Source organism: Copadichromis virginalis, linkage group LG14 (genome assembly GCF_057382275.1).
Source record: "Copadichromis virginalis isolate Kocher_CV1m ecotype Utaka linkage group LG14, C_Virginalis_male_GT1.1, whole genome shotgun sequence".
Taxonomy (NCBI): domain Eukaryota; kingdom Metazoa; phylum Chordata; class Actinopteri; order Cichliformes; family Cichlidae; genus Copadichromis; species Copadichromis virginalis.
The window spans coordinates 28,819,584-28,841,372 of record NC_140631.1 but is presented as its reverse complement, the minus strand read 5'-3'; the positions used below and the strand labels follow the sequence as shown (position 1 = coordinate 28,841,372).

The 21,789-nt window shown below is 39.8% G+C and overlaps 2 protein-coding genes across 2 annotated transcripts; both read left to right on the top strand.

The window, feature by feature from the left end:
- The first annotated feature begins 1,531 nt into the window (after positions 1 to 1,531).
- Positions 1,532 to 7,611, top strand: LOC146694203 (extracellular calcium-sensing receptor-like). The gene is made up of 8 exons (XM_085478850.1): positions 1,532 to 1,575; positions 2,007 to 2,301; positions 2,393 to 2,682; positions 2,868 to 3,163; positions 3,437 to 3,642; positions 3,777 to 3,998; positions 5,748 to 5,871; positions 6,707 to 7,611. Exons 1-8 carry the CDS (start codon positions 1,547 to 1,549, stop codon positions 7,609 to 7,611), a joined length of 2,367 nt encoding a protein of 788 aa, XP_085334976.1. The 5' UTR covers positions 1,532 to 1,546.
- Positions 7,612 to 16,500: 8,889 nt separating this feature from the next.
- LOC146694202 (extracellular calcium-sensing receptor-like) lies at positions 16,501 to 21,239 on the top strand. The gene is made up of 8 exons (XM_085478848.1): positions 16,501 to 16,790; positions 16,872 to 17,477; positions 17,581 to 17,711; positions 17,874 to 17,970; positions 18,093 to 18,216; positions 18,404 to 18,876; positions 18,956 to 19,036; positions 20,816 to 21,239. Exons 1-8 carry the CDS (start codon positions 16,566 to 16,568, stop codon positions 21,170 to 21,172), a joined length of 2,094 nt encoding a protein of 697 aa, XP_085334974.1. The 5' UTR covers positions 16,501 to 16,565; the 3' UTR covers positions 21,173 to 21,239.
- The last annotated feature ends 550 nt before the right edge of the window (positions 21,240 to 21,789 follow it).

The window sequence follows — 21,789 nt, the reverse complement described above, 5'->3', positions numbered from 1 at the left end:
TCTCTGACCAAAACAATTGGACTTTATGAGGGTGGCTTGAGGGTAGGGATGTGCGGATCGATACTGAAATATCGATTTCTCCGATACCAGTCATTTATGTTGTAGAATTGATTCTCACATTAAAATATCGATATTTTAGTAATTTAGGGTAAATTTGTAGTTTATCATTAACAGGAACAGAGTGGAAAGAAACTATATTATTTGGATTGTCTACATTGGAAGGAACTACTTCCTCTTCTGCCTTTCATAGTCACGTGCAAAATACGGCTGTATAAATATATGGCAGCCCCTTGGCGTGCGCACTCACAACAATGGCTGAGCGTAAATGGAGTCATGTGCAGATGTATTTTACATCCACAAACAGCTGAGACATGGTTTGCGATACATGTGACAAGAAAGTTAGGTGTTGTGGCAACACCACTAACCTTGTCAAACACCTTAGAGTAAATCATATCACAGAATATGACGAGTGTATGTTGAGGCGAACTGAAGAGGAGCAGTGGAAAGGGACAGCTGCTGCTAGGGCGAGACAGACGTCTCTCACGGAGTCCTTTAGTGCTGCAGGCAGGCAAGGTGTTTTGTAAGTTTTTGTACAAAGTATCGGTATCAACTCAGTATCGTCGATACCACCCTGAATTTTACTTGGTATCGAATCGGAAAGGAAATCAGTGGTATCGCACATCACTACTTGAAGGCCCAACGTTCTTTAGTGGCCTGTGTGGTCACTGCCCAGCATCGTGGAGTCTGTTGGGCATTTCCCATATAGTACCAGAATTGGTATGTCCACCATTGGTGCCCTGTGGTTTTCACAGATGAGGTCGGTTCACCATGAGCACATGTGCTATGGGGAATGTTTTGCTGCCTGTAATGTCATTCAACATGACAGGTTTGGTGGTGAGTAAGTGATGGTCTGACAAGGTTATCCCTTTAGGAACTCACAGAGCTCAAATATAAAAATTTGAAAACAGCCTTTCATTTCCAGTATACTGTATTATGCAAAATACTATGCTATTACTATTTTTTTTAACCTCATAGGCATTGCTCAAATTATTGAGCATTATTACCGATTATTTTTTCTCATAGGCTAATAATAAAATGTATTGCTTGTAAATAATTTTTGAACACATTTCAAGATATTGTAAAATACAGATTATAGAACATAATGACTTTCTCAAAGACTGCTGCGTAAGAGCATGTCATAATAAAGACGTAGCACTGCCTTTGAACAACTATATAAATCAGTGAAAACACACCCATAACAGATGCCTGACATCAGGCAGGGATGGAGCTGTCAGCTGTGTTTATTTGTCTGAAATTATATCTGTATTTGGTTGAGCTGAAATCAGCTCTTGCCCTAGATCTATCTCTAGATGGTCTGGATCAAATGCCTACAGAGGCTCAGGATAGATCTGTGGCTTCTTCTGTGAAATGTAAGCTGCAGGGTAGCACTCGTATCCCTGCATTCTCAATGGATGGGGACTATGTTATTGGTGGTGTTTTCTCAATCCACTACTACATGCAAACAGTAAACCATGACTACACTACCATGCCTGAGCCAGTGAGATGCAGTGGGAGGTCAGTAAGTAAAAGGATTGGTTTACAAAACATGTTTGGTTGTGCTGGAATAGTATGACCTGACCTGTATGTTGTCTAATAATTTGTAAAGAATCAATAATTTTTTAATATTAGTGATACTGATACTTTATTTTCTTCAAGAGTGAAATTACACTTTGTAAACTTTCTTATGAATTTTTAACATGAGATAAATGCCTATATTATTATCACTGTTATTATATATTAATAATATGTCATTTTGCTTTGATATCAGTTACTATTCTTGTATGGTGAATTTAAGCCTTATATTTTATCCTCAGATGATTTGCAGTTATTAGTTGTTTGTGGCCCAACTAAACATTTTCCTTACTGTCTTTTTTTCTATTGAAGCTTAAAATATCTGAAATCTATGTAGTTTAAAATCGAATATTGAGTTGATGTTCTTTTTGCAGCATTAATACCCGTGAGCTGCGCTTCTCACGAGCAATGGTTTTTGCCATTGAAGAGATTAACAACAGCACAGAGCTTCTGCCCGGGATAAGGCTTGGGTATCAGATCTATGACTCATGTTCATCAGTGCCTGTGGCAGTGCATGTGGCATTTCAGTTGTTAAATAGCTTGGACACTGTGTTTTACACAGGTGGCAACTGCTCACTATCTGGTATGGTGATGACTATTGTTGGTGAGTCTGGGTCTACACCATCCATCAGCATGTCACGCATCCTTGGGTCTTTTAATATTCCTCAAGTAAATGGCAATCTTTGTATTTCTAATAAGCATGCAAATGAGTTTTATTGTGCCATCCTTAAAAGAGTTTTGTTTCCTTTTTTTGCTTTAGGTGAGCCATTATGCCACTTGCGCATGTTTGTCTGACAAGCAGCAGTACCCGAATTTTTTCAGAACAATCCCCAGTGATCGTTTCCAAGCTGAAGCGCTAGCCAAGCTGGTAAAGCACTTTGGCTGGACTTGGATAGGTGCTGTTCGTTCGGATTCAGATTATGGAAATAGTGGCATGGCATCTTTTCTAGAAGCAGCACAAAAAGAGGGAATCTGTGTGGAATATTCTGTATCTTTCTATCGGACTCACCCACATAGCAGGATCCAAGAAGTAGCAAGTGTTATCCGCAGGTCTCTACATGACAGGTTTTGCTTAGATTGAGATTTGCTTAAAGAAATCCATCCATCCATTGAATTAGTTCTGCTTATTGTTTTGTGTTTTATTTACTGCTGTCTATTAGATTAAGAAAGTTAAATTAATACTGGATTAACAAAAGTTACAAGAAATTTCTTAATGTATTGCATTCTTTCTTAAGGTCTACAGCAGTGGTTATTGTGGCATTTGTTGCTTCTGGTGACATGAAAATTCTGTTGGAGGAGCTTTCACGTGAGCCTTCCCCACCTCGCCAGTGGATAGGCAGTGAGTCATGGATAACTGATTCAGAATTTAGAAGGTTTCATTTCTGTGCTGGGGCCATTGGATTTGGGATTCAGAAGTCTGTAATCCCCGGTTTCAGAGATTTCCTGCTTAATTTGTCTTCCTCTCAAGTAGCTACATCCCCTATGCTTACTGAGTTCTGGGAGGAATCGTTCAACTGCAAAATGAAAAAAAGTGAGAAAATCCTTTTGATCTTTAGCAACTTTTGTTTTGCTCAAATATAAGGTTAAATATTTTTTTTATTAATTCTTTATGTTCTGATCTCTGGTGTGAGGTTTAGGCACTCAGTTAATGTAGTGATTTTGTCCCATTTTAAAAATGTGATTTGTTGTCTATTAAGGAATTTTATATTAATATGATTTGGTAAATACATGACAAATGAAAATGCATTAATGAAATTTAAAATCTTGCAGTGATGAAACAGTCCCTGTGTCCTCTATTGTTTAGGTCCTGTTGTTGACAAGAAGATATGTGATGGAACTGAAGACATACAGAATCTTCAAATCCCGTATACTGACACATCTCAGCTCAGAATTACTAACATGGTGTACAAGGCTGTGTATGCAATAGCACATGCCATCCATAATACAGTGTGTCAGAGAACCAATGGCATAGCTAAGTGTGACAAACTAAACAAGTTAGAGTCCAAACAGGTCAGCTCAAATGTTTATGCTAATATAGTTTCTTTTGTTACCCCTAATGTATTCTTCATGAAATCAAATATTAGTGTAAGGCCTAATATTTTGGCATATCTTTTCTCTGCCTTCCATTCCTTTCTAACATACAGATCTTAGCAGAGCTGAAGAAAGTAAATTTTTCCCAAAATGGTTATGATGTGTCATTTAATGCTAATGGGGATCCTGTGGCGATTTACGAGTTGGTTAACTGGCAGAAGAGTGAAACTGGAAAAACAGAGTTGGTAACAGTAGGACTTTATGATGCATCACTGCCAATTGGCCAAGAGTTCCAGATTAACCAGAGCATAACCTGGATGGAGGATGGCACCCAAGTAATGAATCAAAAGACAAGAACCACACTGCACTTTGGAGGATTAAGGATTTATATATATATATTAGGGGTGCAACGATATTCGTATCGATATTGAACCGTTCGATACAGTGCTTTCGGTTCGGTACGCATATGTATCGAACAATACAACATTTGTAATTTATTTTATCAACTTTCCTTCTGACGATGCTGTCTGTGTTGAGCGCTCAGTGAATCTGCGTTCGACTACTCCGCCTAGGCTGCACTGTCGAGCGCAGATCCACTGAGCGCTCAACACAGACAGCATAGTCAGAAGGAAGAGCGCAGGGCACCTCCCCCACCCTCATTCAGATCTGGCGTTTGGAATTATTTTGGTTTTCATGTGACGTATGACCCTGAAGGTAAGCGAGTCATGGACTAAGGTAAAAGAGTATGTTGGATGTGCCATGCAATGCTCAATTACATTGGTGTGAACTAGTGTGCTAGCGCAGTTAGCTCGTTAACGTGTTGGCCGTCTAGCCCCATGCACGGAGCGATCGGCGGTAGCTCGTTAACGGAGATTTGCCGTGTTGTGGCGTTAAGGTCATTTCAACGAGATTAACCTGAAAGCACTAGTGGGAACACGACGAATATGACTGCACATTTACGCCGACATCATCCTAGTGCAAAGACAAGTGGAAGCAGACAAAAAAAAGCAAGCATGCTACTAACGTTAGCCGAGTCATTTAGACAGCTGTTAGCACTTGATTCTCCTTATGCTGCTGAGAATATAGCCCAGAAGAAGCGGATAGTATAGCTTTTATTTTGGAAAGAGCCATTTCTCTGTAATAAACTCTCTTTTCCAAAGATGAGTGATTCCTCAATCAGATACAGGGCTTGCAATATCGCTAGCCCGACGTCCCGGAGCTAGCGATTTTTTTCAGTCGGGCTACCAAAATCTATCTCTTCCCTGCCCGTCGGGCTATTGTAGGAAAAATATATGTCAATGCTTTTGCATTCTTTCAGAAATGTAGCTGGGTAATTATGTCATTGGCATCGGTGAGCCACTGTCAATATGTGACATATTGAAGTCGCGTTTGAATTTGCGCTTGTTTTTTTGCTTTCACTTTGCAATCGTGCGAACTGTGTATAGAGAGCGACAGCACTGATCTGTGAGTGATGATAATTTGTGCACCAATTCCTCTGACATCGTCTTATTAATCGTTAGCTTACTATGCAAACATGACAAGTGAAATCTCCCGCAGCAAGCTTAAACATGTGAGAGGTTGATCGCGCAGAGAATCGCTGAGCTTATGTGAGTGCGCGTGTAAAAGCATTTCAGTTCTGCTGAGCCAAATAAGACAGGTCAGGGTGAAGAAGTGACAGCCAAAGAAAAGCTTACCACAAAACGGAGAAGTTATGACAAATCAGACTATAAGGCAAAAAGAAAGTGCAGCTTTATGGTTTCATGGACAAAATAATTTCTGTGGCTGCAATATGACGAGCTAAATAACCAGGGCTGCACATACGTGGTCCGCAGGTGCGCATTCGCTGTCAAAATAAAAAACACGCACAAGGGTTAGGGTTAAATTTAAAAACTGTACTTTTGAGTTAAAATATATATTTATAATTTTAATAAATGACAAATTAAAAATGCATGAACATTTTTTTGTATCGAAAAAATATCGAACCGTGACACCAAAGTATCGAACCGAACCGAACCGTGAATTTTGTGTATCGTTGCACCCCTAATATATATATATGTCTTTTGTTTTGGCTTTATCTCTCACAGGTGCCAGTGTCAGTGTGCAGTGCCAGTTGTCCTCCAGGAACTCGTAAAGTGCTGCAGAAAGGAAAACCCATCTGCTGCTATGACTGTATACTGTGTCCTGAAGGAGAGACTAGTAATACAACAGGTAAAATAAAATGATTTTACATATATTCAAAATTATTTTAGTGTGCATAACAGTAGCAGCGGGAATGAAGATCAGCACCTCCAAATCTGAGGCCATGGTTGTCAGCCGGAAAAGGGTGGAGTGCCCACTCGGGGATGAGTTCCTGCCCCAAGTGGAGGAGTTCAAGTATCTCGGAGTCTTGTTTGCGAGTGTTCGGGGGAAGGGAGCCGGAGATCGACAGACGGATTGGTGTTGCGGCCGCAGTCATGCGGACACTGCACCGGTCCGTCGTGGTGAAGCGTAAAGCGTGCTGAGCTTAAAAGCGAAGCTCTCAATTTACCGGTCGATCTACGTCCCTACCCTCACCTATGGCCACGAGCTGTGGGTAGTGACCGGAAGAACGAGATCGCGGACAAAAGCGGCAGAAATGAGCTTCCTCCGAAGGGTGGCTGGACCCACCCTTAGAGATGGGGTGAGAAGTTCAGCCATCCGGGATGGCCTCAGAGTAGAGCCGCTGCTCCTCCACATTGAAAAGAGAGTTGAGGTGGTTCGGTATCTGACAAGGATGCCTCCTGGGTGAGGTGTTCCAGGCATGTCCCCGGGGCAAACCCAGGACACGCTGGAGAGATTATATCCCTCGTCTTGCCTGGGAATGCCTTTTTGTTCCCCCGGATAAGCTAGAGGAGATGGCTGGGGAGAGGGAGGTCTGGGTTTCTCTGCTTAGACTGCTGCCCCCGCGACCCGGGCCCGGATATAGCAGAAGAAGATGGATGGATGGATGGATGCATAACAAAAAAATTAACAAATTAATTGTTGAAGCCTTCTTTATGTCTCTCTTCTTTTTCTTTACATTCAGATTCTGCTGATTGTTTACCCTGCCACAAGGAATTCTGGCCTAATGCAAAGAGAGACACTTGTATCCCTAAGCCTGTAGAGTTTCTTTCATTTGAAGACATCCTTGGAATCATCTTGGCTACACTCTCTGTTCTGGGTGCTTGTCTGGCCATTACCACTGTAGCTATATTTTTTCATCACGGGACATCTCCAATTGTCCGAGCCAACAACTCTGAGCTGAGCTTCCTGCTGCTCATCTCACTGACTCTGTGTTTCTTATGTTCATTAACTTTCATTGGAGCACCATCTGAGTGGTCCTGCATGCTGCGTCACACTGCGTTTGGCATCACCTTTGTACTCTGTATCTCCTGTGTACTTGGGAAAACTATAGTGGTTTTAATGGCTTTTAAAGCAACACTTCCAGGTAGCAATGTGATGAAATGGTTTGGTCCTCCACAACAAAGAATGACTGTTGTGTCTTTCACCTTTATTCAAGTTTTAATATGTACTGTATGGTTGGTACTTAGCCCTCCATTCCCAATTAAAAATCTAACCGCATACAAGGAGAAAATCATACTGGAATGTGCATTAGGCTCTGCTGTTGGCTTCTGGGCTGTGCTCAGTTACATAGGCCTACTTGCTGCCTTTTGCTTTGTTTTAGCTTTTTTAGCCCGCAAATTACCTGACAATTTCAATGAAGCTAAATTTATCACCATCAGCATGCTGATATTCTGTACAGTGTGGATCACCTTTATCCCAGCATATGTCAGCTCTCCTGGGAAATTCACTGTGGCTGTTGAGATTTTTGCCATTCTGTCCTCCAGCTTTGGACTAATAATGTGTATATTTGCTCCAAAATGTTTTATAATTTTGTTTAACCCCGAGAAGAACACCAAGAAATATTTAATGAACAAAAATCCAACTTAGGTTTGTAATTTTTAATATTATAACAGGAAGATCAAATATTAGACACAATGAATTATTTATAACTTTACCTTATTACTTACTCATTTATTTCTCAGTTTTTGAATCTATGCCTATACATATACAGGGTGGTGAAAAAATATTTCTCCCTTTCCCAATTCATAGTTTTTTCACATTTGTCACACTTAAATGTTTCAGATCATTAAATACATTTTGCTATAAGATAAAGATAATCCAAATAAATGCAAAATTTAGTTTGTAAATGATTAATTAAATTTAATGAAAATCATAAACCTGTTTAATGTCATGTCAAGCATCTTATTCAAATTTATATCAAGACTTTGACTAGGCCACTCAAATTTTTTAGATATGTTTTGCTTTTGTTTGGTCTTTTGAGTCACTCGGGGGTAGACTTGGTGTTGTGTTCATGATCATTGTTCTTTGGTATAGCCTAAGTGAGCTTTTGGGCTTTAGGTCATAAACTCGTGGCCAGACATTCTACCGATTTTCTGGTAGAGAGCAGAATTCACAGTTCCATCAACTACAGTAACAATTACAGGAAATTGTCCTGGTCCTGAAGCATAAAGCAGCCCCAGATGATATTAAGACATAACTTTTTTCCATTAATAAATAAAATCATTATTGAAAAACTGCATTTTGTTTTTCCTAAATATTTTTATCTAATATTAAAGTTTTGTATTATATTTATCTATTTCTTTTCTCTCTCTCTCTCTCTCTCTATATATATATATATATATATATATATATATATATATATATATATATATATATATATATATATATATATATATATATATATATATATATATATATAAACACCCAGCACGCCCCTGCGGGCGGTTTATCCTTCAAGCTCGGGTCCTCTACCAGAGGCCTGGGAGCTTGAGGGTCCTGCGCAGTATCTTAGCTGTTCCCAGGACTGCGCTCTTCTGGACAGAGAACTCCGATGTTGTTCCCGGGATCTGCTGGAGCCACTCGCCTAGCTTGGGAGTCACCACACCTAGTGCTCCGATTACCACAGCGACCACTGTTACCTTCACCCTCCACATCCTCTCGAGCTCTTCTCTGAGCCCTTGGTATTTCTCCAGCTTCTCGTGTTCCTTCTTCCTGATATTGCTGTCATTCGGAACCGCTACATCGATCACTACGGCCGTCTTCTTCTGCTTGTCTACCACCACTATGTCCGGTTGGTTAGCCACCACCATTTTGTCCGTCTGTATCTGGAAGTCCCACAGGATCTTAGCTCGGTCATTCTCCACCACCCTTGGGGGCATCTCCCGTTTTGACCTTGGGACTTCCAGGTTATACTCGGCACAGATGTTCCTGTACACTATGCCGGCCACTTGGTTATGGCGTTCCATGTATGCCTTGCCTGCTAGCATCTTGCACCCTGCTGTTATGTGCTGGATTGTCTCTGGGGCATCTTTACACAGCCTGAACCTGGGGTCTTGCCTGGTGTGATAGACCCCAGCCTCTATGGATCTTGTACTCAGAGCTTGTTCTTGTGCTGCCATGATTAGTGCCTCTGTGCTGTCTTTCAGTCCAGCTTTGTCCAGCCACTGGTAGGATTTCTGGATATCAGCCACCTCCTCTATCTGCCAGTGGTACATACCGTGCAGGGCCCTGTCCTTCCATGATGGTTCCTCGTCTCCCTCCTCTTTCTTGGGTTTCTGCTGCCTGAGGTATTCACTGAGCACTCGGTCAGTTGGGGCCATCTTCCCAATGTATTCTTGGATGTTCGTTGTCTCATCCTGGACTGTGGTGCTGACACTCACCAGTCCCCGGCCCCCTTCCTTCCACTTAGCGTACAGCCTCAGGGTGCTGGACTTGGGGTGAAACCCTCCATGCATGGTAAGGAGCTTTCTTGTCTTTATGTCAGTGGCTTTTATCTCCTCCTTTGGCCAGCCTGTTACCCCAGCAGGGTACCTGATCACGGGCAGGGCGTAGGTGTTGATGGCCCGGATATTGTTCTTACCGTTCAGCTGACTCCTCAGGACTTGCCTGACCCTCTGCAGGTACTTGGTGGTTGCAGCCTTTCTAGCGGCCTCTTCATGGTTCCCATTTGCCTGCGGGATCCCCAGGTACTTGTAACTGTATATATATATATATATATATATATATATATATATCAAACCAGAGTCAAAGGTACAATAATGTTGACCAGAATGTAAGTATTGTGCAGAATCAACACAGGAAAAAAAAAAAATCAAAGAGTAGACATCTGTCTGATCTGTTACTCGAATGTAGTGGCAGACATCCTATACAGCCATGTTTAGATATAAGATTCCTGTTAAATGCTACCATTCACATCAATGAATATTTTCTATTTGGAATGTGATATCATCAGAGAATGTGGGTAAAACAGAAGTTACCTCGGCTTGGTTTACTTTTACTACATGGCCACTCTTACCTGTTTCTTCTTGCTTTCTCTCCTTTTGCTGTCTTCATCCTCTCTCTCTACTTCTCTCCCTATCTATCCTCTTCTTTCAATGTTTCTACTGACACCAAAAGGTAAATGTAAGAGTGAAACAAAATTTACAGCCCGATAAGTGACTGGTTTACATCACCTTATAATGAAATTCTAATTGAATATGGGCTGTTGCTGCCCATTGAATTTTGCAGTTTTCACTTGTCTTTGCTAATGTTTCAGGTAAAGTTTGTTTTAACCCTCTTGAGGCAGGCGTTGCCGATTTGCAACAGTTAAAAATTAACAACCTGATTACCCCACATACATATTTTATGAGTTTTTTTCAGAAGTACCACTGCAGGACTTGGTTGTGCATTAGCAACAAAAAGTTTAATTTGAGCCTGAGAGGGTTAATGATCTTCATGACCACTTCACATGAAAGGGTGTAGTAATGTAGCAATACTGAAAAAATTCTAATATTAGAAAAATATGAAAAGGATGCACAAAATACAGAAAGAAAGTAACACAGCTGTTCCAAATAAGTCCAAAGTGCGAATTCACTGTTTTCTAATTTAGTATTAACAGCACTAAATGAATGTTCTTCGACCCGTAAGACTGGAAAAAAGTTTCTATTTAAAAAATGAATATTGAAAAGGGATGATCTGATATCCTCGTGTTGGTGTTGTTCCCAGACCATCATGAAAATGTTGTTCCAGGTTCAACATTGCAAGTGACCAATCACATTGTTGTGACGTTATTCTTTTGCGCGCCAAGCCATTCGTGCATTTATGAAATTCCAATGTTGCAAGGACAATATCAATTCTGCTTACTGTTTATTAAAGGGTTACGGTTAGGGTTAGGGTTAGGGTCAGGGCCCGTTGATCGGCGGACAGAGGCGGTTTCACGCAGCTTTAGTACAGTTTTTTGTTTTACGCCGGTTTTTCCCGAAGTCGCAAAAGTATGACGTCACAACATTCTGATTGGTCACTTGCAATGTTGATCCTGGAACAACATTTAGTATGATGATCTGGGAACAACACCAACACGAGGATATCAGATCAACCATTGAAAAGACAGTTTTATTATTACAGCCACTGCCTTTAACATTCTGAGATTAATTAAAAAATAAATACAAAAACTGATTTCAAAATGTGTTTACATGCAAATTGAATTTAAAATCAGCAACTTCAAAGGGATGCTCTGTTTTAGGCTCATATATTAAGAATTAAGACTTTATATATATGGATTAAGATAACAATAAAATTGTTGTAAATTGTTCCTGTCATGGTCCTGGGCCGTGTTGGCCCAGTATTCTTAGTTCTCTTGCATTTTTGTATTCAGTTCTCTGTTTAGGTTCTGTTTCCTGAGTTGCCCTGTTATGTTGTTCCCTGTGTGCTTTCCCTTTGTGACTCTCACCCCCTGTGTGCCCCTCTATGTATTCATGAGCCCTTGTCCCCTTTCTTGTTTTATTCCATGTTTTCCCCAGCCTGTTATGTCTGTTCTCCCCGTGCTCTCTCCTCCTGTCTGAACCTCTGTGTACTTCCTGTTTGACTCTGCCCGTCTCCCGTCAGTGTTATGTTCACCCCGCCCTGTCTCGTTATGGTTATCTGTGTCAGCTGTGTTCCCCGTGTGTTCCCACTTTCCTCGTTAACCCTCTGTGTATTTCTGTCTGCGTCTCCCTCTGTTCGGCGTCGCGTTCTCCCTCATAGCTGCGTGGATTTCCCTGTGTCTCTCTGCAAGTGTTAGTTATTGTTCCCGGTTTAAGTTTTGTATTTCTTGTGATCTGCCTTCCAGCATTACAGCTGTGATTTTGAGTTTATCCCCTGAGTCCGTGAGTTTGCATTTTGGGTCCTCATCCTGCTTGCCACACAGCGATCCATGACAGTTCCCAGCCAATAGAAGAAAAAGCAAGTGATAAAGCTGCTTCTAAATGCAAAGACATTAAACACTACTGGAAAATCTCTCAGACTGTCATTAGAGAGCGGTCTGAGGGACCTTCAAGGTTTGTGATTCTATTTTTCAGAGAACTGGTTTGTCAGTAAGTAGAGTTGATCTCTAATCTGGATCACATTTGCAGCATGAGTTACCATGGTCATGTACCCTGGTAATAAGTAAACCACCTTCCACCAAGGTTCACCCTGAAGTTACCTGAATAAGACAAAATTCTGTAGCACAGGCCTCAGCTCTTTCTTACTAACAATGCTGCAATCATGGCTGGGACCAATGTGGTTTTTTTTCTTTTCACGAATGTTCAGGAAATAATTACTAACTGTTAGTTAGTCTCTGCTTAACAACAGAGTTTTCCCTTTCCCCAAACCCCCCTGGACACCAAGCCCAATTCTTATTGTTAGTAATAAAGCATTCAATCTATCTGATTCATTCTCTGGAATCTGTTTGCTGCTTTTGGGTTCTCTCAATAACCGTTACCCTTAGGTCATCTTATATTTGACTCAATTCTCTCAATTTGTTGCCCAAACACTGACACTTGTGAATGGAATCTGACAATTTCACTACTCAAAGAAACATTAACAAATACCGTCATTTAAGATATTATACATCTATACAACAACTCAAAGCTATTGCATGGCATGTATAAATTATGTAGACAGTGAAATGGTCTACATCAGTTTTCCATATTTCCATATTTGGCCATCACTGAATGTTTTAACTCAGGGCGAGCCAACACCTCCTCAACTCACCCACAGGCCAACCTTATGTGATTTAGATGCAAGCAGGGGCGACTTTAGCCCATTTTTGGGGGTGCTTCAGCCCATTAACCTTATAACTCCTGTTGTGTGTGTGTGTGTGTGTGTGTGTGTGTTTGTGTACAGAGAGACAGCCAGGTTCATAATGGATATAAGGAAGTTTTTTCAAAAAAAGGAGCCACATTCAGGTAAAAGTGTAAAATCAGTGTTTCAATGTTTATATCTTTTATTAGATGTTCGTGTGGTTTGGTTATTTGCCTTTTGGTTGAAAGTAGACTGAGAGAGGACTTTTTGTTAGTGATCTTAATAGTATTTTTTTTCATATTAATGTAATTTTTCATCTAATTGAATCTATTTGTGTATGATTGTCAGTCCAAAGAGGGAGAGAGGAAAGAGGGGAACGTGAGGAGAAAGGGCAAGATCAGGAAAAACCAGGTAAGAAAACAGACAGGGAATAGTGACAGGCAAAACAGAAACTGTTAAACTGACAAAGAGAAAAAAAATGATTTTACTCACACAATCTGGAGGTTGTGTCCTCCCTATATTAAAGCTGCTATACAGAATCTGCTAAACAAACTGGGTTGAAACATTTTTGACCCTTTTTAACATAACATTCCAACATAACATTATAATTGATTGGGGAGATTAAAATTAATGATATATTTTTATGTGGTTCAGCCACAACTCTACTAAAACCTCAGCCAGTTTTAGGTAGGCCAACTTTTGGACTGTCCAGTTGTCTGTATGACTGACACAGTACGTAGATCACATTTGCACACTATCAGAAAGTGCCAAACGGTGCCCTGGTGGAGTGAGGAGCTGTAAAGAGAAGCAGAGTGCTCTGTTTATATTCTAAAAATGTTTTAAGCTTGTTTCAAAGATTCTGTACAGCAGCGTTAAATGTTTTCCAAAAGCACACATACACTTATCAGTGTTTCTCAAACTTTTTACAGTGTGTACCACCTGATAAAAAATGTCAAGCTCTCCTAAGTACCACTATGAAAAAATGAAAATCATAAATCTTACAATGCAAAATTAGTATTATTAAATTAGTAAAACTAGTATCTGCAGTAAAGATTTTTTTCATGCATGGTATACATTCTACCACAGGCAAAGTTGCCTCCATTTTTATATATATTTTTTAAATATTTTGTAATAATTTATTTGTAATAATTTATTCTGTTTTGGAAGTGTTTTTTTGTGCATCTGTATTATATTATACATACACATTAAAATTGAATCTCTGTCCAAAAATCCACTCAGTTTACTTTTGACTCACTATGAGCATCATTCATAATTTTCCCCCAGTAATTAAGGAACTATATGTATTTTCTTTTCTTATTCCAATCCATTCTTCTTTTGCAGCATTTAAATAACCTTTATCAGATTTGATGGTTTTGTTACAGACTTTTCAAAAAAGTGTTTTGCATTTCTTTCACAAATGTGGGGATTAAATTGCGTTAAAATGCACAAAACAGTGATGTCATGTTTTGAGACGAGGACCCAGGCACAGAGAGACTTGATGAATTTAAGAATCTTATGATTTAATAAAGAAATTTGCAGACTTGCACAGAGATGGTAAAATTATGATGACTGATAACGGAGACGAAGACAACAGACGACGAGGACAGGGAGGATGCAGGGACTGACAGAGACAAGGAAGAAGTCTCATTGTGACGAGTAAAGTGTATCTTGACCGGCTGGGCAGCTCTCTGGGTGCTCAGCACCCCCAAAGCTCTGATCCTAGAATCGCCCCTGAATGCAAGGTGTTGTCAAACCTTTGAGCCAAATTTCTCCTATGCAAAACATGCAGCAGTCTGTGCCAGGCTTACTTTAAGACTGTTGGTTCCTGTCGAGCCTACACAGTACTGGTCAGTGCTGTACCAAAGCTTTAAATGCTAGAAAGAAAAAAATAAAACTCTATGCATGGGTAGCATTTAGGCATTAATAATTGATATTTTACTATGACATGACACATGAGTTTTCTGACAAATATATAATAATGAAGGATTTAACATTTTGTGAGCAGAGGCCTGTGCTGCGAATAGAAATTAAACATACCCAGTGCATGAACTAGTGAGGCTATACTGTAGGACAAATACGTACTATAGGGAAAATATGAAATGATTATCTATACAGCAGAGCACTACATTTAAATATTAATGCTTATAGAACAACAACATTGTTTTGTGTGGTTTTTAGCACCAGACACAGGAGAATAATAATATATCAGAGGAAATGAAAAAATATTATTCTTTTCTGTGTTTTGTAATGAAAAGTGTGTGACTCTAGGAAAACAGCTTAACAAACTTGAATTTAAAGCAGTGGTTCAACTTAAGAAATTAACGATTTGTTCAAGCAGTGTTATCCTCTCTCCTGTTGCACTTTGCTGTGATTGGGTGATCTAATGATGACTCATAAGAAACAATAAAATGACACAAGCACCAGATATATTAAAACACTTCACTGTGGTGTCATACACTATGCTAGAGGACCACTGGTTTAAGCACAACGTTTTTATGAGTTTACCGTGAATAATGCATTCAACTCTTGTTGGTTATTTTCTTTGGGTGTTTTTTAATGTCTTCTTTAATACGATTTGTATTGTCTTCGTTGATGTTAACACTTCTAAGTCACTAAGTGTGGAGGGAGGTGTTGTGGAAAAAGAAGAAGCTGCGATGACAGAGCCAATGCATGGTTTAAAGATCAGGGGAACGAGAAGTGTTGATTCTAGTTTATCTCAGTGTGTAAAACTGGGAGGCAGTGAGCTCCCAGCCTTGCACTCTGATGGGGATGTTGTGATTGGAGGGTTTTTCCCTCTGCATTATGTTGTCACTGAGCCACAGCACAGCTACAACAGTAAACCTCAAATTACATCATGCAGCAGGTGAGTGTAGTATAGTGCTTTTTTTTTCTTCTTCCTTGTAACACAAAGTCAAAAAAGCATAAGCTTTGACCATATTGCCATGTTTCTATAAGACTGTTTAAATGATATTATTTTATTAAATGAATAAATATGTTATGGAGTTTTTCTTATCTACAGCTTTTATCAAAGAGCCTTTCGCTGGATGATGACTATGGTGTTTGCAGTGGAGGAAATTAACCATAATTCAAGTCTGTTACCAGGTGTTAAACTAGGCTACCATATCATAGACTGCTGTGACCATATCCCCACCGGCCTTCAGGCTCTTTTTTCGTTACTCAGACACTCTAAAACTGTCGACAGTAAAGTTGAAAGATCAGAAGATACTGAATACAATGGTATCAACGGGGAAGGGTTAAAGACTGTAAGACTAACTACAAAAGAAATAATGACCTCATTGAAAAATAGAAATGAAATTTCAAATAGTGTTAAAAACACTGGATATTACCTAAATGAAAATACAAGAGAAGAAATAAAGACGAAAGAGTCTTCCACATGTCTGTATTATTCTCCGGTTCCTGCTGTGATTGGTCTTGCACCCTCTTCGTCTACAAGAGCTGTCGCTCACACACTTGGCCCTTTCAACATACCACTGGTAATATACTATACAACTTTATTTAATAGTGTTGTGTATTTGATTTGTGTTTTAGCTCAATAATACAGAAAGAAATCACTTTCTCTCTAGGTGAGTTATTTTTCCACCTGTACCTGTCTTACTGATAAGCATTTGTACCCATCATTCTTAAGAACTGTGCCAAGTGATCTCTTTCAAGTTAGAGGTCTCGTAAAGCTTGTCACATTTTTAGGCTGGTTCTGGGTGGGCACAATAGGAACTATGGTGAGATAAAAACTTTTTTAAATGCTACAATAAGACAGCTTTAGACAGCAACATGGTTTATAAATGCTTTCTGTATATACATTTCAGGATGACTACAGCCTTTATGGCATCCAGGCATTCTCTAATCAGTTTGGAAGGCAAGGTGGATGTGTGGCATTTCATCTCACCATCCCGACATCGCCCACAATGGCTGAAATACAAGAAATGACAGATACGCTGGAGAGTTCAACTGCTCGGGTTGTGGTGGTGTTTGCTACAGAAGGGAAGCTCCTAAATCTGTTCTCAGAAGTAAGTAGTGATATATAGTGTCATTATGCTCATAATTGTTTTCATGAAAATTGCTGCATTATTTTATCTATGATTTCCCAGCTAGCTCAAAGGAATGTGACAGGGATACAATGGATAGCCAGTGAAGCCTGGGTGACCTCGAGCCGACTGGCCTCACCCCAGTTTCTCGACATTCTACAGGGAACACTGGGCTTCACTTTCCCTGGAGTCAGCATCCCAGGCTTGAAAGAGTTTCTTTTGAATGTCCGACCCTCTCCCAAACCAGGAATGGAATTTTTCAATATGTTCTGGGAAGAACATTTTGGTTGTAAGCTGGAGTTTGAAAGCCAAAGAGCCAAAGACTATGAAGCAGATGATTTCAATGTTAATGATAGTTTTCGTTACAACTCAGGTTTCCAAAACAATTCTCTTTATATGGTCGGATTTAATGTGGGACAAAAAAGTTTATTTAACATGTCAGCTTATAAAGATGGTGAATATGCTTTTGAAAAGCCTGTATGCACAGGGTCAGAGGATTTGAGAAACACTGACAGCAGTTATAGTGATGTATCTCAGGTTCGAATATCCTACAATGTGTATAAAGCTGTGTATGCCGTTGCCCATGCTCTGCACACTTTTTTGAACTGCGATTCAGCAGGACCTAGCGGGGGATTGTGTGAGAAACACAGCTCATTTTCAAATGGTCAGGTAATTGAAAATATTATAAAATATTTAAATCAACATTCATGGGATTCATGTGTAGGGGTTTTTTTGCCATTCTTTTGTTTTTCTAATTCTCTTTTTTTTGTAGTTTCTTCAATATCTGAAGATGGTCAATTTCACCAACCAGTTTGATGATAAAGTATACTTTGACTCCAATGGAGAGCCAGTCCCGCTTTATGACATTATTAACTGGCAGAAGGACAGCAGGGATAAAATCAGGTGGGATATAATACTTTAAAGTGCAAATGAACTGCATGTTGAAGTAATCATGAACAATAAACTATAGTTACATTTATTTTAGGATAACTGCAATTTTTGATAAAATGCTACAATACATAAATTCTTTGGCCTTTTGAAATATTTTATGCTACTTTGTGCTAGATTTATCAAAGTTGGAACATATGATGGTTCAGCACCACAGAGAGAGCAGTTGCAAATAAAAAAGAACACCATTGTATGGACAAAAGGACAGTTACAGGTAGGTCATAGTTATCCTCCACGTATTTGTTATGAAACTGTTCAAATTAACTTGATACACTATCTTAAATAGCAGAAACAACATATTGATGGCTATTTTACTTTTCTCTGTTCCTTGTTCAGGTTCCTGTATCTCAGTGTAGTGCTCCATGTCCCCCTGGCAGCAGGCAGGCCACACGCCAAGGAGAGCCCAAATGCTGCTTTGATTGTTTGCCCTGTGCAGATGGAGAGATCAGCAACCAGACTGGTAGCCCATATATGTTATTTATTATTATTTTTTTAAAGAAGATAAATAAATAAATTATTATGTAGTGCAATGAAGAAGGTCATTGAATTTAAAGATGGACACTTGGAGAACCATCAAGATATGTTGATATGCAAGGAAAACTTCCATAATGTTTACACACATATAGTTACGTTTTGTGTTCCCAAAGGTTCCACTGAGTGCACAAAATGTCCTGAGTACTTCTGGTCAGACAAAGAAAAAGTGAAATGTGTTGCAGGGGAAGAAGAATTCCTCTCTTTCTATGACACCATGGGAATCATCCTGGTTGCACTCACCCTGTTGGGATTCTTACTGACCACCATCATCACCATTGTGTTTCACAGTTTCCGCTTTACACCCATCGTCAAGGCCAACAATTCAGAAATAAGTTTCTTGCTTCTCCTGTCACTCAAGCTCTGTTTCCTGTGTTCTCTGGTGTTCATTGGTCAGCCATCTTGGTGGACATGTAGGCTCCGCCAGGCAGCATTTGGGATCAGCTTTGTCCTGTGTTTGTCCTGCCTCCTTGTTAAGACCATTGTGGTCCTCCTGGCTTTCCGGACTAATGTACCTGGTTCCAGGGGTCGGAAGCTGTTTGGTACATCCCAGCAGAGGATTCTGATCATCTGTGCGACAGCTCCTCAGGTAGGACGAACAGTCACTGTCATTTAAAGATCAGTTTGTGTGTTTCTGGTATTCTTCTATTATCCTATCCTCCCCTCAGATTTGTCTCTGTTCTGGCTGGGTGTTGGGAGCACCTCCCTTTCCATTCAGGAACCCAAACTACCAAGCTTTAACTGGAAAAGTGAGTATTAAATACTGAAAATATGACTTCTGTAATTTCTTTTCTTGATTTAGTTGCCATAAACCATCAGAAAAGATGAAAATGTCTTGCAAATGTATTCGGCCTCCTTGAACTTTTCCACATTTTGTCACATTACAGCCACAAACATGAATCAATTTTATTGGAATTCCACGTGAAAGACCAATACAAAGTGGTGTACACGTGAGAAGTGGAACGAAAATCATACATGATTCCAAACATTATTTACAAATAAATAACTGCAAAGTGGGGTGTGCGTAATTATTCAGCCCCCTGAGTCAATACTTTGTAGAACCACCTTTTGCTGCAATTACAGCTGCCAGTCTTTTAGGGTATGTCTCTACCAGCTTTGCACATCTAGAGACTGAAATCCTTGCCCATTCTTCTTTGCAAAACAGCTCCAGCTCAGTCAGATTAGATGGACCGCGTTTGTGAACAGCAGTTTTCAGATCTTGCCACAGATTCTCGATTGGATTTAGATCTGGACTTTGACTGGGCCATTCTAACACATGGATATGTTTTGTTTTAAACCATTCCATTGTTGCCCTGGATTTATGTTTAGGGTCGTTGTCCCGCTGGAAGGTGAACCTTCACCCCAGTCTCAAGTCTTTTGCAGACTCCAAGAGGTTTTCTTCCAAGATTGCCCTGTATTTGGCTCCATCCATCTTCCCATCAACTCTGACCAGCTTCCCTGTCCCTGCTGAAGAGAAGCATCGCCAGAGCATGATGCTGCCACCACCATATTTGACAGTGGGGATGGTGTGTTCAGAGTGATGTGCAGTGTTGGTTTTCCGCCACATATAGTGTTTTGCATTTTGGCCAAAAAGTTCCATTTTGGTTTCATCTGACCAGAGCACCTTCTTCCACATGTTTGCTGTGTCCCCCACATGGCTTTTGGCAAACTGCAAATGGGACTTCTTATGGTTTTCTGTTAACGATGGCTTTCTTCTTGCCATTCTTCCATAAAGGCCAACTTTGTGCAGTGCACGACTAATAGCTGTCTTGTGGACAGATTCCCCCACCTGAGCTGTAGATCTCTGCAGCTCGTCCAGAATCACCATGGGCCTCTTGGCTGCATTTCGGATCAGCGCTCTCCTTGTTCGGCCTGTGAGTTTAGGTGGACGGCCTTGTCTTGGTAGGTTTACAGTTGTGCCATACTCCTTCCATTTCTGAGTGATCGCTTGACCAGTGCTCCGTGGGATGTTCAAGGCTTGGGAAATCTATTTGTAGCCTAAGCCTGCTTTAAATTTCTCAGTAACTCTATCCCTGACCTGTCTTGTGTGTTCTTTGGACTTTATGGTGTTGTTGCTCCCAATATTCTCTTAGACAACCTCTGAGGCCGTCAAAGAGCAGCTGTATTTGTACTGACATTAGATTACACACAGGTGCACTCTATTTAGTCATTAGCACTCATCAGGCAATGTCTATGGGCAACTGACTGCACTCAGACCAAAGGGGGCTGAATAATCATGCACACCCGACTTTGCAGTTATTTATTTGTAAAAAAATGTTTGGAATCATGTATGATTTTCCTTCCACTTCTCACGTGTACACCACTTTGTACTGGTATTTCATGTAGAATTCCAATAAAATTCATTCATGTTTGTACCTGTAATGTGACAAAGTGTGGAAAAGTTCAAGGGGGCTGAATATTTTTGCAAGCCACTGTGTATATCTATATGTAGGGATATATGTATAAAGAGAGGAATGAAAAATATTCATACAAAATCTCTCTGTATTCATACTTTTTAACATCATTAGATTGTTGTGGAGTGTAAAGAGCCATGGCCTCCTGGATTCTATCTGGTCCTCGGTTACATTGGCCTACTGGCCTTTGTCTGTCTTCTCCTGGCATTCTTTGGACGAAAGCTACCGGACACATTCAACGAAGCAAAGTTCATCTCCTTCAGCATGCTGATTTTCTGGGCTGTGTGGATTTCTTTTATTCCAGCTTATGTCAGCTCTCCTGGGAAATTTTCTGTGGCAGTGGAAATATTTGCTATATTAGCATCCAGTTTTGGATTGTTACTATGTATATTTGTCCCCAAATGTTACATTATTTTACTGCACCCTGAAAGGAATATTAAGAAAGGCATGACTGGGAAATATCCAAGATGAGCATTTTGTATTTTCAGTGTTTTTCAGAGTAATTAATAAAGTACTCACATTTGAATTTGAAGCTAAATAAAATACCATATGAGAGATGTCTTTTTTGTGTTTCTGAATAGTATTTTCCTTTTAGGCCTTTTTTAAAAGAAATATTTACAGTATGAGTACAAGTATAAAAAAGGACATGTCTAGAAATTATGAAAAATAACATGAAATAGGTTATCATAAAATAAAATGACAGTGCACTGCTGTTATTGAATATCAGTGATGGGTCAAGGATAACGCAAATATAAATATACAATTAGAGCTGAGTACTATCATAAAAAGAGGAGAGAAGACAAAGACAGCAACAACCAAGATACGTGAAACCAAATATCACAATCAAACAGGAAATGATGAAAAGAGAAATAATTAAAAACAGAGACAGGAAGACTAAAACTATATCAATTATATATATGAACACCGCACTGTATAGAAAACATCACCGCAATGAAATAGCCATAGAGTCAGCAATGGACCAGACCAGATCTGGTTCTGAGGGCCTCAGGGATTGTAAAGTTGGAAACTAAGAGACAGATTCACTGATGTTTTGCACCAATACAAACTGAGTTTTGGTGTAAAAGAAA

Excerpts from the sequence above, each read along its gene's own strand:
- LOC146694202 (XM_085478848.1), top strand. The coding sequence starts at position 16,566 with ATGCTTTCTGTATATACATTTCAGGATGACTACAGCCTTTATGGCATC. Across the intron at positions 17,478-17,580 it reads GCTCATTTTCAAATGGTCAG|TTTCTTCAATATCTGAAGAT; the intron begins GTAATTGAAAAT and ends TTTTTTTTGTAG. Across the intron at positions 17,712-17,873 it reads GACAGCAGGGATAAAATCAG|ATTTATCAAAGTTGGAACAT; the intron begins GTGGGATATAAT and ends ACTTTGTGCTAG.
- LOC146694203 (XM_085478850.1), top strand. The coding sequence starts at position 1,547 with ATGCCTGAGCCAGTGAGATGCAGTGGGAG. Across the intron at positions 3,164-3,436 it reads CAACTGCAAAATGAAAAAAA|GTCCTGTTGTTGACAAGAAG; the intron begins GTGAGAAAATCC and ends TCTATTGTTTAG. Across the intron at positions 5,872-6,706 it reads AGAGACTAGTAATACAACAG|ATTCTGCTGATTGTTTACCC; the intron begins GTAAAATAAAAT and ends CTTTACATTCAG.